The following is a 17,724-nucleotide window of genomic DNA, read 5'->3' on the forward strand; positions in this document are numbered from 1 at the left end:
AAATAAAGTTGGTCATCCTAATTGACCTAAAACAAGAAATGCTTCATTTTAGTTTTTTAATAAAAAATGTGAGGAAAAAACGTTGTGTCTTTTTGTACACTGTATGTCAATCTATTCTCATGTCAGAAATGAAAGAAAAAAAATAAATCAGTATTGGCCAGAAAAAGCCTGATTGTTCCATCTCTAGAGTGAATTGCATCCTTTAAATTACCTGAATGGAGTTCCTTTGATGTCGGTGTAGTAATAGTCATTATGCATCTTGAGAACACGCCTCTGAAAATAAAGATTTGCTCATTTATTTCTAAGCGATCCAAGAAGACGACCAACATCTGATATCTGCGAACAGTAAACAGCCTTATCTGCAACCTCACCCCTCGATCTACTGTCCTCTTCACCTCCATAGAGAAAGTCCCGGTCCTCCTGTTTACCATAGCGTTGCGTAGCTTAGAGATAAGAGAGGTTAATTCTCGGTCAGTGATCTAGCATTTTCTCTGCTAAGGATTTCGGTACAAATTTGCTGTAAAGACTGTGCTTGGAAATAAAAAAGACAGTTCTCAGGATCATTTAGTCTAATGGAAACTCTTGATAAGATTGGGGAAAAAATATTAAAAAGTAATGTTGCAGATCCAAACACATTGAGTCTAAAATGCATCTGGTAAGGAAAAAGTCAACTTTGGTCATTTTGTAGTAAGGTTTTTTGCACGTACGATGTCATCCTTGTCTTCCCACTCCACCTCAGAGAGATCCACGCTGCTATAATAGGGCTTCCTCCTCCTCTGCCCTTCCTGATACTGCACAAAGTAAAACAAGATACACAGTTTAATGATCCCTTCTTAGCATTCCTGCTTTACTTTACTAACAAAACTCACACAGAAGCCAATCTAGTCTGAAACATTCTGCTCCCCATTTTTATAATACATAATGAAGGAAAAGGACATAAATTCAGAGCTTTGTCGCTTAAATTGGTCTTTTTGTCATAGCATGAATCCTCACCCGATGCTCTTATTTATCAAGCACTGTTAAGGTCCTTTTGCAGAGTAATTATTTAACAAATCAGCTGTGAAATTAACACTGTCAGGGGAATTAAAATCAATTAATATGATGGATAGAAAATCCACGCTCAAACAAGTACACGTCAAGCTCTGCCACCACCCCGATCAACATAAAACGTCAACGACTACAACGACAGCCACAAAGAGACACAAAGAACCAGCACAGACTGACACACACAGTCGCACAGAGAGCTGTAGCACTAACACTGGCGTACACAGATCCACCAGCACAGCCAAAGCTCCTTGAGGAACCAACGGTCCCAGAGCGAGGGGCTGTGGTTTCTGCCAGCAAGTGTTAAGTTACCTCTGGGAAATCTCAGGCCAGCCAGCCTTATGAGTGGCCTTTATCCCTGCATGCATACATCAAAGGAAAAGGTGGGATTACAGATTATACGAGCTCATGTAGCCTCTTAGCCAGATATCACATTAGTCTCTGTGTGACCTCATGTATATTTTTGATGATGTGCACAAAACAAAAGGAAAAAAGAGGGTAAAGTAAAGAAATGCTGCAAGACTGAGTAAGTCTAAGTGCGGAGAAGGTCAGTTACCAAAGGCCTGAGGTCCGGATGTGTCAGGATGTAGCCATTGTTAGTGATTGCAAATGCATATCCATGGATCCCTAACTGCAGAATAAAAAACAGATGTGTCAGGCATGGTTAAAGAAGACATAAAAACAGTGATCGAGCAGAGCAAAGCTGATTGTACCATATGTTTTGGGATGAGCTTCATCAGCTCCTGCAGAGGGATGTCTGTGCCAGCCACTCCCAACAAAATACCCTGGTTTTTCTGCATGGGAAGTTGCAACACATCATTAGGGAGCCAACACACAACAAAAGCCTGGAAACAAGTGCAGCAGTAGTAAAAATAAAAGCACATCCTTGTATTTTCCCCAACATGATCAGTGATCATGCCTTCACTAGGTATAAAAAATGTTTTGTATCATCACCAGAGGTTCCCCTGGAAAATGTTTAAAAGGTTGGCCAGATGGGGACCACTTATTATCTTGTGGTGGAACACCGAAACCAAAATCTGCAACGTAATTTCTGGGTTTTATTTCACTTTTGTTCTGTTTAACTGTGGCGTGACTGATGACAATGAAAACTGGTTCACCTTGATGGATGAAAAATTATTAAATGAATAAATAATTAATAAATAAATTTAATTAAATTTCACCTCAAGAATACTTTTGTGGTAAAAACCTGACACCATAAAACCTGTTATTTTCATGCCTTCTGCAAGCTTCCAGTCATAAATCTATCAGCATGAACTTAGTCCTCCACTTTATTTCAAAGTTGGCTTTATTATTTTTTTCTTTTTTGTTGGTCTGTTTCAGTTGTGGGGTGTTGATCGTTTGATTTTATTTATTTAATTTGCTGGAGCACCACACATGCACAAACACAACTACAAAACTGCATTTTTCATGACATAACTGTAACAGTGTTGGGTCTGTTCCGCCCAATTCTCTCTGTGGCTTGGAGTTCATTTGAAGGATTTATTTGAATCAGCTGGCAGCAGAAATAGCCTCAATATCAAAATCACATTTTTTTTTTGTTTTTAAAAACAAAGAGACACAGTGTAGTTCAAAAGTGTGCACAGTTGTCTATTTACCGGTCCACTCACCGTTTCATTCTTTGTGCTGAAGACTGGCATGGCTACTGTCGTCGTCAGTGTTGGGCCTGATTTATCACTGAGCTGAAAAAATTGTAAGAATTAAAATGGCAAACATAAATTTTTCATTAAAGCAGACTAATAACAATTTAAATTGTTTAAAATATAAAAAAAATTAGAACATAATTATTCTTATTATACAGGGACGAATAAACCAGAATATCAAAAATATAATGTATTTAGTTTAAAACAGCAAGAGCAGGCAGTTTTCAAATAATTTATGCATTTTAGGAATGTTGGTAAAAAAGTCAAGATAGTGTATTGTATATAACTTAATTTAAGAGACTATTTGTAAATTTCTGTCCTACGGGAATGATTTAATAAACATTTTAAAAAGCCATGAAATTACAGTTACTCGTAAAAGCTGGATATTTTCCTGTGACCGACCATTTACTAAAGAAGAGGAGGATAAAGTCTGGCTTAAAACCGAGCTAAGTAAAAGAATTATTACACAGTTGAAATCCTTTTAAACAGTTATAATATAGCCAGTATTCAGTAAGGAAATACACACTTTTACCAATACTTAGATGTAATCTTATTAAACAATTTTATTGATAGTTTAGACTTCAATTTTATATCTTGCCGTAAGTTTCTGAATGTTATGAGAAAGGATTCAAAATAAAACAATGAATAAGTCGTTAAGATGCCATTTGAGTTCCGACCAAATCTAGGTTTTGACCTATATATTAAAGCAATGAAAAGCTTGTTCACGTTGTAAATCAGTCAAAGGGCTGGTTCTGATTGTTCAGAAACAAATGGTCCATTAAAAAAAAAAAAGAAAAATCCTATTGTTTGTCTAATTTCTTTTACATTTTGAAAATAACAAATTTATTTAAATGTTTCAACATGCATGAATTAAAAATATGTAAGTTGTTAGTACAAGTAATATCTTTTGTTTTTTGTTGTTTTTTACCTAAAGAGAGTAATGCATGCAGAAATGGAAAATAACATCATTCATTTTAAACAAGATGCTTTTGAAAATACTTGAATATGTGAATTCTTAGACTTAGACTTAGACAACTTTATTTGTCATTTTGTAAGCACAAAGTGCGTACAGAACGAAATTCCGTTTGCATACAGCTTGAAAAGAAAAACACAGGAAATTTCAGTATAGGGTGCAGCAGTGATTTATGTAAACAGTTGAAATGTAAACAATTCTGTCTTGTTTATTCAGTGATAAGCATGAACATGTCCGTTGTAGCCCAGAAGCATTAGAAAGTGGGAATTAAATATAATTTTTTTTAAATGTACCTGTCCATCTACGGGTTGAATGTAATTCTTGATTCAATCATTGAACAAGTAAAATGTGTTCTAAATGTGTTCTCTGTCTTTTTAAAGTTCTAAACAAACTTATTCAAGTACAAGAAGCCCAATAAGTTCAAAAATACAAATAAATAAATAAATAAATTACACAAACAGGAGCTCAAAGTACAGATCACCTGTACTATGCAGAGATGCAGCAGAGTATCTATACTTTTTGTTTTAGTGTAAATTTCTTTAAATAAAACTAGTTTTTGATATAAATATAGAATCCAAGAACAACATATTTCAATCCAAAATACAGTCTTAAATTCACACAATGCCATCAGCTTTCACTGCAACCTTTTAATAGTAATCCAAAGTTGACAAACCAAAGTCTGGCTGTTTAACACATATTTCAGAGCCCCCATAGTTTTTCTCTTACAAGCTAAAGATGAATATTTAAACTTGCTTTTGAATAGCAAGACCTAACATCATAAAAATAAAGTCACTGTTCATTTATTTTTAGTATCAAATGATTGCATCAAATGGAGGGGCATAACAGTAAAGCATAATTTGACAATGGACATGGTCAATGCCTAATGCCACTAATGCGTCATCCTCAATGAAGAATAAAACCACTAAGCACATCTTCACAGCTGAAGTAGGTCTGTTATGTCTTCCCAAGACAAGTGAATACATCTGTGGGCCGTTGTGTGTTGGCTTCATGTCCATGTGTGTGCATGTGCCTCAGACCTTATTTGCATAAACATGAAGCAAAAACACTCCAAGCTTCCACAAGTCAGCTTGACAAAATGAAGAATGGAGGTCCTTAAACTCATCACTGCAGACAATAGTGGACAAATCCAGGCTACTTTAGTCTTCACAAACTGTGTCCACACAAACATGCACACACGTAAACCTATGGATGGCAAACAAACTGCACCCCATCCCTCTCCTCCTTTTCCTCCTCTTGGTCTCCCCTCCAATGTCAGTTTTATTATGGGCTTTAGGAGATAAAGTGCAATGATCCACAGAATGATGAATGGCGTGTCTGAGGTTGAGATACAGGAGCACACACTCCAGAGGACAATCTCCCAACCATTTGTGTGTGTGCGTGTTTTCACTGGGTACATTGTCTCCTAACTGGAAGGAAGAACAATAAATGCCTCTGTGCTAAAAAAGTATCTCCAAGCTTTAAATTTGATGGGAAATATTAAAGCATGAAGATTGCATTTGATTCAACCATTAAAGTCCTTTTTGCTTTAAACAATATAGCCCATATTTGGCAAATCTGAAAGGAAAGCCTTTTCTATTTTTGCATAATCTTTTTTCAGATCCTCACGTACTTCGCACATACATGTCAGTTTCGTTTTATTTTAATACAACAGAAATCAAAAATTGCAAATAAGATATTTACCTTATGAGCATGAGAAAGCTGACAGGGAAGAAAAGACACACAAAGATATAATTGTCATTAAATTAAAGAATGTCTGTGCATTGAATGTGCAGACACAGCTGTACAAGGAAGAGGGGAATCCATGCAGATTAATGGAGCTCATAATCAGGAATCATTATAGAAGCATAATGAATAATGATGAGTGAACCGACCCATGCATGGGCATGCTTCCCTGTACATCACAGGAACCTCGGAATACCACGCAACTCACAACAACAACACCACAAATGATAATCTAAAGTTTATCGAGACAAATTTGAATTCATGGACATATTTCAAGCCTGCAGTAATACCAGATTACCAATGTATATGAAAGATATATCCTGATAACGCAAATGGGATTGTAGTTAATGCAGCGTGACATACTTACAGCACTGTCCGCGTATGCTTCGGTCCACACTGTATCGTGTTCATGATCAATAACCTTAGGACGGCTCATGACGTGAAGGTACCGCATCACGTTCTCCTGAACATCCGCTAAAGTGGAAATCTGACTAAAATACCCTGCAATAAAATGCAAACACTTAACCAAAGTAAAGTAAAAAATATACATAATATTTTTAATGAGAGAATCTCTTCCTCTTTTACAGCAGCCCAACATGTATTTGGACTGTCTAACCTAATAATATGTTTCTGAGATTAATGGGCATTGGTTCAAGAGGGAAGAGGTTGTCTTATGATCAGGGTGTTTGTGGTTTGATCTTCAGCCATACTGAGTAAAATAAATAAAAAAAGCAAAACTTGAAATGCATGCCAATCTTTCATTTAGTTATTGCTTGCATTCTTCTCAATCTTTTCCTTCTGATATAAAACTTTTATTTCCAAAGACTTCAAAACATGCATGTCAAAGCTTTCACTTATACTACTAGAGCTAAAAATAAATAAATGGACTGAATTACTTGGCGCTTTTTTGCAAGTTTCTATGCAGATTGGTAGGTGATTTGACGTTTCAAAATGCGTTGTCCAGGAGCATGTCATCATGAGACAGGAAGAAGTTGGAATCAAACCTACAACATTCCCATTGCAAGTGGACCAACAGTGGTGTGCACAGACATTTGGGGGGCAGGTGCTCTAGTGGAGAAAAAGGGCACCTTGTGCAGCGCAAGCAACTGGAGCTGTCAGCTGCCTTTGTAGTATGAGATTTATTACAGGCACAGCTTAAACATCATTTTTATATACCTATGTTAAATTAATAGCCATATGTTGTCTGATGCAGTTTTTTTTAATAATGTTCAACACCACAGATTGGTGTCTCAAACAATCAAACTGGCAACAAGAGAACAAAGTAATAAATTGTTGCACCACCTGGGGAAAAATAAACTCAAAAGAAGGATGCATCTTAAGATTAATAAAGCCACATAATTACTATAAATTGATTAAAGGTTAGATTAGTGACTCACAAACAGCCTTTAAGCTAAACTTTCTGGGTAAATTTTAAAACTTATGTCAACATTTTTTTTTTCATTTTACACCGTGAGCACAATGTGTTTGTCTTGATTACATATTTCTGTACTTTTATCACAGAATATTATCTGCACCATATCATGTAACATAGCCGGTTACCCTGACAAATTTATCAGGCATGGGTTATGCAAGTTATCCTCATAATTCTAAGTAACTACTGACTATTCATCTTAAATATATAAGTAGAGAAAGAGTTGTAAAATATTTGTGGTCAAAAATAAACCAACAGAGAATATGGTCATATGAAGTATCATATACATCTGCATGAGGCCAATGTGATAGATGACTGAAAATATTCTTGGAAAGTTAAAATTAACGGGACTAACTAACTAACCCTGACCCTGAGATCTGATGACAAGATGTCTGCTATTTACATATTAAAATTCACTGTCTGTGTCATATTTTTACACACACAGACAGAAAATACAACTTAGCCTACATGCCTCACATTTAATGAACTTTATTAATTAAATTATTAATAGTCAATACCCAGCTCATTTGGCCTAAAATGTATTTAAATGAAATGTTTAACAGACGTATTTACAATAGAAAACATAAGCCAAATAGAAGTCATGGGGGACCATTATAAAAATATAACTCCATCTATGTGATACATTTAAATCAAATAAAAAAAATTCTAATTTCAGATCTACATTTTAAACGTTCAGAGCATAGTGGCAAAGATTAGTGGGCATGTGATCACAAATGGCTCATTTTATTGATTGTTACTATTGCTGTGATTGTTGTTTATTTGTGCTATGTGTCGCCCTACACTGTAAAACAAATTCCCTCATTGAGGAACAATAAAAATGACAGACTCTGATTCTGGGTTACCCAGAAGGGAATTGCTGATAACACCAAAGGAGCACCTGCAAATGGCTGCCAAAACAGCTACTTGAGACCGCAAGACCAGACATACAAATCTGTGGACAAGCTGGATTTACTACAGGAAAGTTTACGAGTACGTACCACATATAGAAATCTTGGAGAGCTTAAGACTGCACAACATCAACATGAATTTTCATAGACAGCTCAAAGATAATGTGGAAGACAACTCACAAGGCCAATTCAAAGTCAACCGCAGTAGTCATCATCAGCTGCTGTATATATTAAGGGGTAACCCATAATATACCGTGCTCAGCTGCTGTTCTGCATTGGTCTGAACCCCTTCAGCCGCATCATCACAATGACCAGCTACAGATACCAATTTTGACGTGAAGCTATATGTCAAGAAAGAGGGAATCACTGATTTACCGTACCTTTCAGAATATACAGCAAGGACATTAGATTTTATTTGGATAATACAAGTGTGGTTAAATAGTATCAGAGAGAGAGAAGGTTATCGTAACTGGAAGGGTTTTAATCTAATCAAAGGTAACATTTCACATATGTTCAAGAGAGCTACCAATACCATGGTATTCCAAACGCTAACCTTAGAAAAAGCTGAAAAACCAAGTTCCTTCACAGAGTAAGACATGTATTGAAAAGCCAGGAAACAAAACCTGATATCAACACATACAGCCTAGCTAGAGAAGGTGATAAAAACCTAATGTGCAAGAGCTTGACCAGGAAGAGCCATTATTAAAAGAAAAGTTCTTGAATGGCATGTACCATCAGCAGATTAAGAAAATGGCTGATATCTAGAAGTCCTACCAATGGTTGGAGAGGGACGGACTGAGGAACAGCACAGAGAGAAAAACATATGACAGTAACAAACATAAGACCAATAGGGGCCGGGGTCTACACCATCAAACGGGACCCAAGATGTAGCATTTGCAAAGCTTCCCTTGAAAGAGTTCAAAGCCACAACCAAGTAGCTGGAATACTGTACAGGAATATTTTGCTGACTATCCTACAGTCAAAGTGGGAGACACCACCAAGGGTGGTTTGTAATAACAGAGCTAATCATGTAGGATTTCCAGATCCAGACTGATAAACCAGTGACGGCTGTAAAATACTGGTGGTGCACAGATTTGGGGCTGTGATACCCAAACTGGAATAGAGGCTTTGGTAGATTACACACACACAAAATAAAAAAAATGTCTGAAAACTCTATCCATAATAGCACAGTCCTAACAGAAGCGAAGATGCTGTGCAGAACCCAACATGTTTGAAGTGAAACACCATAAATAAATAGTGCGAGTGATAAACGTATCTTTCTGCACTCAATATTGGATTCACAAGACTGAGATAAGAAATGCTGCCTTGATCAAACGGAGAACACCATTTTTAGTTTCACAAATCGGCAATTGTTATTCATATCATTTGTAATCACTGTAGAATAATTCAGTCCAGATTTGACAAGTATGGTTACAAAAATGTTTTTTTGTGGTACTTTTGTGTTTATGTAGATAGAAAAAAAGGTTGCATGATCAATCTCAAATGGTAAGAACCTGTTCATGTGTAAAAAAAAACAAAAAAAAAAAAAAAAACATTGCTGTTGAAGATCGATGAGTGTATAGGTATTTTAGATTTTGAACTACAGGTGTTGAAATCCAGTCCAGATTACTTTAAATAATTGTTAAAATAGCCCTTTAGGTTTGTTACTTTTCTCACAGCATTTACACTGCACAACATCAGGGGGATCACTTCCCAATTGACTGGGAATAGAAGCAATAGAAAACTTGTTCAAGTTACAGGAAAGTTTTTAATGAAGAATCAAGAATGTTTATAACCCCTCTATCAGACGGCGGCCTGGGCAGCAGTCGTAATGGCCGTATAAAAACTGCCACTGCAGCAGAGCGCCGGGCAGAAATGCAGTTTTCAACAAACGTGGAGTTCCTGACATCTATGCGGCCATTTTGTACTTTGTTAATGTCCAGCCCCGCTGAGACCCTTATCATTACTGAATTGCGCTGAACCATGCTGTTGCAGGTTTCCAATGTATTAGCTTAGAGCAGTGGGGAAATCATTTGACTTGCAGTCAGCTCCTGCTGTTCCTGACAATGTTTCACATCGGACATGGGAGGTAATTTCACAGAGGGGGGTCTGTCAGGGGAAGGGGTTTGATGCTTGTCATTCTGCAATCCCTCTGTGATCCGTTTTCCCGGCTGCGACTTTCCCATTCAGAGGGCACTCATCCGAAGCAATGACACATGGCAGCCATCAGCAGTGAGCAGCCGAGAGGTAGACAGTGACAGGAAGAGGGATTAGAGCGGCTTGAACTCTGACCCTGCCCCCCTTCTTAAGTGACACTTCATTGCCTGTTGGCAGACGATATCTGAGCCAGACCATGCAGACACACACCAAACCACACTGGTTTCCACATATCTTTAAGCTATGCGGACAAATCTAACAGCACTTTCAAAATGTTTATCAAAAAGTCTCCAACCTTTGTTGGCACAAGCCATCCATTTCAGATTATCTGCAAATGCAGACTCTCGGCCAATCAGGTAGGGGAATATGCGCACCTGTGCAAAGAACAGACATGATAACAAATCAGAGATTACAAGATAAGCAATACCTTTGGCTCAACTTGCTGCTTAGCTGCTTCTAGAGTTATTTTTTTGTCAAGTCACTTTGTGTTTATTGTCCTTTTGTTCTTTACTCTCTGCTGCAGTTAAATCAATTAATTCTTCTTTTGTCTGGGGATGAGGGCATGAGCAACTGTCCCTTTGGAGAACACTGTGTGACACGCTGCCAGGCCTGCACGGCTCATTGGCTCCAGATGCTTTGCTAAGCATAAAGCACATAGGAAACACTCAATGGCTGCCATGCGGGAGCCCTGAGGGTGCATGGACCAGGTGGGGGTTGTGGTGCCATTCAATGCCCTGTGCTCTGCCAAACCCTGCCAACACACATGCACTTACAAAACCTGAACAAGGCTCCAGAGCTGTTGCTATTGTTGCTATGTGAACAGCACAGTAGTTGATTTAATTTGAATTGCCTCTAGATTATACAAACATAGTCAGATGATGAATTTTAAAACCAGCGTTGCGTCCAGGAAGAGGTATAGGAAGAGCTCTGTGGAGCACAGGCTTCTAAATTGAGCTCTTATATAGGGACTGCCCTTAAAAGTTGTTAATTTGCCATGTTTTATTCCTCGTAGGGGAGAAATGAGTTGTAATTCACCAACATGTTGAAAAGAAAAAAATCACACTGACATGAATATTATATTACTGAGTAGTAATGAAGCAAAAAAAAAACAACAAAAAAAAACAATTCCCCACTGCATGAGACCAGAGCTGGGGTTGGCAATAAGTTTTAAAATGTAGATTTATTACTGATGCACGAAAACAGCAGAACAAGCAGAAAGGTCAGAAAAAAAGGCAAGAGAAAAGGAAAGTTTTTAAAAGAAAAGAAAAAAGTGATTAGGACTCACTTTCCTGTCTGGCCAGTTGTACTTCTCAAAAACATCATCGTACATTTTTGTCGCTCCGTCTGTCACAAGCATGATGGCCTGACTGCAGACGCTGCCACGTCCAGTCTGATTAAACTGCAGAACGAGGGAAAAGCAATGAAAAGCCACGTTACATATTTGTAATTGTTTTCCCATTAGGAATAAAAAAAAACGTCCACGATGTCTGCAGTGTGTTGTCATTAGGCGACACTTTGTGTTTAAGTAATTCTGAATCTAGTGGCGCGCTTCATTCTGACCCCAGAAGATGCAGCGCCGTAATTAACTGGTTTATTGACCCGTAGCAATGCGGATATGGAGACAAAGGGGGTGCATAGTGACACAATCACAGGGTACATCCTGCTGAGCACATCTGCTCTTACATCAGGTGTAAGAAGAAATTTCAAGTCGTTCACGCACACATACAGTAAGCACAAAGTAAAAAAAAAAAACAATACAAGATCAACACACTCACAATTTAATTTTGCCAGTCACCTCCATTACAGTTATGGAAATTCAACCCAATTTTGTGCCGTAAACTGGGCCAGACTGACGCAACAATATCACAACTGCTCCAAAACTTCCTGATTGTGGTACTACTGTACACATGTATTAATAGACAAGTGTTTAATGTGAATTTTTGAGACACCAGACAGATTTTATCAGACAAAGGTCACTTGAGTAAATAATAAACAACTTGTGATTAATTAAATTACGTTCTCGGTATAGTCAGAGTGACAACAGTTCCTCCAGCAGATAAACACATAAATACACTCTCCATGTTCTCCAGATTTCCCAAAGCCTTTTATCTGAATATTTAGTTTTTAATTTAATTTCAGATCTAGATTAACAAGAATTGTTTCCGTATTTCTGTGAAATATATATCTGGCATTGAAAAAGTATTTACACTCCTCAAACTTTTTTTTCCTGTTTTGCCACATTACAGCCAGAAAATGTTTGAACAAATAAAAATCTGAAAAGTGTGGCATGCATTTTTTTTTTCAGCCCCTGTTGCTGTGATAACCCTAAAAAACATCCATTGCAATCAACTCTGTGTTTTACAGCGAACATTGTAGGTGACATGCAGTGTACCATTTCACAATTACACAATAGCATAAAATACACTGAAACATCTTGAAGTTTGTGTTTAAATTGGGACCAAATGTCAAAAATGTTCAACTGACATGAATTACTTTTACTTTTCTCATAGACCTGAGACTTTGTGTTGATGTCAGTGGTTTGTTAAAGGAAGTCATGTGTATATTCTGCATCGCAGTGATACTCTTAGCCTAACAACTTCATATAAATGTTGCAAAGTTCATCAAGTGTTTATTTGATTAAGTCTCTGATATGCTCTTCAGACTTGATACACCAGGTATCAGTGCAAATATGAGCTTCAGCAGCAGTCTATGGGCTACCTGATTAGCATATTCATTGCAGGGCTTTAATTAATCTGACAAACGCAGAGGTAAAAGCTGTGCTCCCTCAGCTTCGGCGGCCCCGGCCACAGCTCGCCTGAAAACAGGGAGATAAAAGAAGCGCAGCCTGGCTCCTGGCTTTATCTCCTCTGTGTTCTAATCAGCTGCAATATTAATCACTGACATTAATTACAGCCATTAATCACTCTTCAGAATGGATGTGTCTGTGTTTGGAGAGTGGAACGGGGGATTAAAATGGAGCGTTACAACAGTGGACACACCTCCTAAATGCTTGAATATATTTCACAGGATTCTACTACTATTTATGATATGGTATATTTTATCTGTGATGTCTTTTAGTGCTGTTTTTGTCCAGATCACTCTTGTAAGTGAGATTTTAAATCTTATTGCGTTTCTCCTGGTTGACTAAAGTAATGAATAAATAATAATGATTCGGAAGTGGGTTCTTTCTGTCACTAAAGACAAATGTAACTATTAAACTCGTGTTGCTGTTTCAGCCATGAGGATCCTTTAATCAAACAGAAACTGAATCCATTTGTTGGAGTCACTCAGTCCTATTTTCATGTCAGGCTAGTATGAATACTAATCCCACAAAAAACAGTCAACAAAAAAACAAACAAATCTGTTTGGCATGCATGGTTTAAGTAGAGTTTAAACAGAACAGATAAATGTTTGAACAGCATCTACGATAAACTTACATCATTCAGGATGGTGAAGGCCTCGCTCAGCGCTTCGCCCAGCAGCCCGATCCCTTTGGCAAACAGCTTATCCAGATGTTCGCGGAAGTGCTGACAGAAAACCAAAGCAATTAAACCCTATTTTAAACACTATAATGTCATGAAACATTCACTACGGCAGGAGTAAGATCCTCATGGGAAGAAAAAGGAATATAAAGACTTACATCTTTGTTGGTAGTGTCGGCCCGGACCAGTGTACCATTCAAACAAGGCTCCACATAGTGGATCTCTTGATTATACTGTGTTTAAATATGAGTGAACAAGCAACAGTTACATACATTTGAGCTTTTTTAAAATATTGTCCCATTATATTCGCAAACTTTGATCTATTTTACTGGGTGTTGATAGACTAACACAAGTTGCAGAAAATAATTGTAAAGTAAAAAAAGAAAGATATAGATTACTTGAAAACATTTCACTGACAAATATCTGAAGACTCAGTTGTGCAGTTGTATTCAGTCACTTGAAGGACATCCTTTCACTGTAATTGCAGCTGCAACTCTTTTGAGGGTGTATGTGTCTCTACCAGCTTGGCAAATCTAAAGGCTAAAATGTTTGCGTGTTCTACTTTGCAGAACACCTCATGCTGAGTGGGATTGGATGGAGGTCATCTATGAACATCAATTTAAAGTCTTGCCACATAATCACTTTTGGATTTAGGTCTGGGCTCTGACTGAGTCCAATACATATTTTGATCTAAACTATTTCACTGTAGGTCTGATTATATATTTAGGGGCATGTCCTGCTTTTAGAAGAACCTCCATCTCTGTCCAAGTCAAGGTTTCATCCTGGATCTCCCTGTGTTTAGCTCTGTTCATCTGCCCATCAACACTAGCTTTACTATCTTTATAAAAAAAAAAAAAACATCTCCAGAGTATAAAAATCCCCATATTTCCTCATAGGGATGTTATGTCCAGGATGATGAGCAGTCTCAGTTTTGCGTCACAATGCAGAGGCTTGCCTGTTGGCCAGAAAGTTGGTCTCATCTCATCAGAGCCCCTTCTGCCACATGTTTGTTGTGTCCCTTACATGGCTTGTGGCACACTGCAAAAAGTATCTCTTATGATTTTATTTCAACAAAACACTGTTTCCTAAAGGCAAAAATTGTTTAATGGACACCTAATAGTTGTTCACATGTTCACTGACCTGAGTCATGAATCAGCCCCTACAGGCTTCTTGACTGCTTCTCTAGATAATTCTGTCCTTTCACTGCATTGTGTTGTGTTTAGCTAAAGTGTCGTCTCTTGGTACTCTTTTCATGTTTGAATACAGGAGGGAGGGCCAGACCTTCCCCTTCTCAATAATGCCTTCTCAAATTTCTGAATACAACTACAACAATAAGCTCAAATAAGCCGAACATTTAGTCTTGAACTCGATCATAAATCACACAATATCAAACATCACATTTCATGAGGTAATGGAACCCCTGGTTTCTATTACAATGATTGAATAGTGATTCCTGAAATGTTAGGAGAATTTTTTAATAACATAACTGTGCTTTGAATTTCCCCACAACTATATTCCTGTCCTGTTTCTTCGTTCGGCAACTTTTGAAGGCAATTAGCTGTTTTTTATTTAGGGATACGAGGGTTAAATGGGAAGAATACGAATGCACTCAACAATTTTCTCATTTTGTAAAAAAAAATAAAAAAAGTAAACTTTGTTTTATTTTTCTTCTACTTCACAATTATATCTTTCTATTGGGTTATCACATAAATTCCCAATAAAATACATTAAACTTTTGTTGTTGCGACCTGACAAAGTGTGAAAATATTAAAGCTGGGAATACTTTTGCAAGATGTTGCAAAAAGTCAGATTTTTTTTCTTTTTCACAACAAATAAGTATAGATAAAAAAAAAAAAACATACAGCAATGATGTTGAAGAAGTCGTCATCTCCCAGTGTGTCTAAAATGGAGGAAACCGTCTGCCTGGCAATCGTCAGCCTCAGCCCCTTCATGCTTCCACTAACATCTACCAAGATCACCACATCTTTTGGAGATGTAGCTGCCTGAATGTACCTGTGGTGTGGAGTTAAATCAAACACCTGATCAGAACATTACAATAATCAGAGATTTGGTTATTTCCCCTCCATTCTGTTGGGAGGGCAATATTTTAACACTCTCACCACTTCCGATTTCTACAGTCAAAGCCGATGACGCCGTGCTCATCTGGGTGCCACTTTACTCCTGGAGGACAAATTGAAAAGTAAATTTACAGGGGAAAAAAGTGGCCATTACTTTATAAATGAAAAATATCTAAAATATTGTTTGTGAATTATAAAGCAGGGCTGTGAGCTCAGATAACTTCTCTTTCACTTCTTAAGGCTCCTCTATAGTACAAATGATTTTATCATGCTTTTTGTCAAGACTTTTAATCAATCTTTCTAAACATTTTACACTAGAATGAAGGTGGTCTTTTAGTTTGTCATAAACAGCTAAGCACCAAAATTTTAACCTCAGGCCTCAAATCCTTCTCCAGCATAACCAGACGCAGTCCAGAAATCTGTGATTACATATTCACCGTATTAAACCATGTATTCTCTGACTTTTCCTGGCAGGGTTGAGTTGGGTCATCTATCTCCAGTATAGCATTGGGTAAAAGCCTCAATACACTCTATACAGGTCCCCAGTCTATCACAGGAAAAGACTGAGAGATACAGGACAAACCGCCATGCCTCCACTTACATTTTTGCTCTAAGTGCAATTTACAGAGAAATAGTAGCTTATCATGCATGGTTCTGAACTGTGGGAGGGAGCAGAAATACCCTAAGACTAGAGAGAAAAATATGAAAAAAAATGCAAGTACAATACAGAATAATCTTTTTCTTGATAAATGTCGATACAGATGTAGCTAACCGATGTTGTCTGAATGTGCGCGTGAATGACCCAATGTAGAGTAAAGGTCTTTGTGGTCCTCTGGACTTGATAAAGCACAATTTAAGTACAGGCCTTTTACCATTTACCATACATATGTATAATATATTTTAAGCATTTTTCCCTGGAATCACAATGGAACCTTTTCTGGATTAGGAAACAGTGGGCTGTTCCCTCAGTGACTGTAGACTAACACTGGCAAATTCTGATTAATTGCACTCTGTTTAAATGCATCCTCTCTGATGGTCTGTAAAATTACAACATTAGCCAAATTACCCCTTTAGAAAGGCTAAATCATTTGTTCTGATCAGTTTTTTTTCCTTTTTACTGCAGTGACAGCTCCCATGGGACAAAGCTTCCTTTTCTCTCTCTTTCCCAGTCAACACACACCAAAATATAAAGCCAGTCCTTATAAGGATATGCACTGTGCACATTCTGGCCCAAAGGGTTGCTGAACTTGGTCAGTAACTTCTCAATTTAAAAGTTGTATCAAACTAGAAGCAAAAAAAAGAAGATTTCCCTTATTAGGTTCAGACATTAGCCTGTTTCTGTTCTTTTATAGTGGTATAGAAATATAATATTTCTACATGCACAACTTAAAATCCCTTTTCTGCCTTTAAAATTCACAAAACACCTTTTAGTAGATAAATAATTCATCTTAAAACCTGGAGGATTTGACAGAAAATATTACCAGGGATATTTTAATCATTAATTATTTTTTTTTTCATTTCTGCTTAAATGATTTAGACTAAAACTTTCTAAAAAGGAAAGATGTGCCGTTGGACAGCATTCTTATAAGGCTGGCTTTAGTTTCAATAAATGCTTCAAAGAAATAAAAAATTTAGCTAAAACTTAGACTGCACTTGAATGTGAAGAACAGAAATCACAGCTCTTACCAGGGTACTGCCTGAAGAAGCCCTTCGCACTGCCAAAGTACTGCCAGATAAGCGTTGGATCTCTTTCAAAGTTCTCCACAAAGACTTTGTTCAGGGCCTCGGACCAGTAAACCCCGTTCACGATATCTGGATCTGAGAAGGAGGACACAGAGAACCAAAGAAGCAGACAAGTGAATTAAATAGTGATAATGGTAGCCATCTTGGTCCCCATTAGTGACTGCATGATTGACCTTTGTCCCTTATTGACTCCCTCTGAAGCCGACACAATGGCTGCATCTAAATCATCCCCTCCCCTCCTGCTGCCGGACGAGCCTCTCTTTGTGCAAAGCGCAGAGAGTTATAGGGAGTCTATTTGAGCCAAACAAAAGCTACCCGGGCGATGTGACAACAAGAAGCGACTGAGCAGCTACCGCATGAACAACATCTTTACAGAGAGCTCTGCCATTATGTCTGGGCTGTTATCGATCGCCCGACTTCACTTCCCACTGCTTGTGACACTGATACAGCTCCAGCTACCATTCCTCACTTCACCACTCACTTATCCCGCTCCATCTCTCCTC

General features: G+C 37.7%; 1 protein-coding gene across 2 annotated transcripts in view; it reads right to left on the reverse strand.

The window, feature by feature from the left end:
• The window catches only part of LOC105915486 (voltage-dependent calcium channel subunit alpha-2/delta-3), a 47,849-nt gene that overhangs the window by 12,020 nt on the left and 18,105 nt on the right, over nucleotides 1-17,724 (reverse strand). For both annotated transcript variants that reach the window (XM_036128977.1, XM_036128978.1), the window contains exons 7-21: nucleotides 17,165-17,296; nucleotides 15,521-15,581; nucleotides 15,263-15,413; nucleotides 13,559-13,633; nucleotides 13,356-13,445; nucleotides 11,204-11,317; nucleotides 10,214-10,292; nucleotides 5,789-5,922; nucleotides 5,380-5,397; nucleotides 2,673-2,744; nucleotides 1,758-1,838; nucleotides 1,601-1,675; nucleotides 708-791; nucleotides 372-443; nucleotides 212-273 (exon numbers count right to left, since the gene is read on the reverse strand). In XM_036128977.1, the coding sequence (XP_035984870.1) occupies nucleotides 212-273; nucleotides 372-443; nucleotides 708-791; nucleotides 1,601-1,675; nucleotides 1,758-1,838; nucleotides 2,673-2,744; nucleotides 5,380-5,397; nucleotides 5,789-5,922; nucleotides 10,214-10,292; nucleotides 11,204-11,317; nucleotides 13,356-13,445; nucleotides 13,559-13,633; nucleotides 15,263-15,413; nucleotides 15,521-15,581; nucleotides 17,165-17,296 (1,300 nt within the window). The remainder of the gene's footprint in view (nucleotides 1-211; nucleotides 274-371; nucleotides 444-707; nucleotides 792-1,600; nucleotides 1,676-1,757; nucleotides 1,839-2,672; nucleotides 2,745-5,379; nucleotides 5,398-5,788; nucleotides 5,923-10,213; nucleotides 10,293-11,203; nucleotides 11,318-13,355; nucleotides 13,446-13,558; nucleotides 13,634-15,262; nucleotides 15,414-15,520; nucleotides 15,582-17,164; nucleotides 17,297-17,724) is intronic.

This window comes from Fundulus heteroclitus, unplaced genomic scaffold, assembly GCF_011125445.2.
Source record: "Fundulus heteroclitus isolate FHET01 unplaced genomic scaffold, MU-UCD_Fhet_4.1 scaffold_128, whole genome shotgun sequence".
NCBI classification, from domain to species: Eukaryota; Metazoa; Chordata; class Actinopteri; order Cyprinodontiformes; family Fundulidae; genus Fundulus; species Fundulus heteroclitus.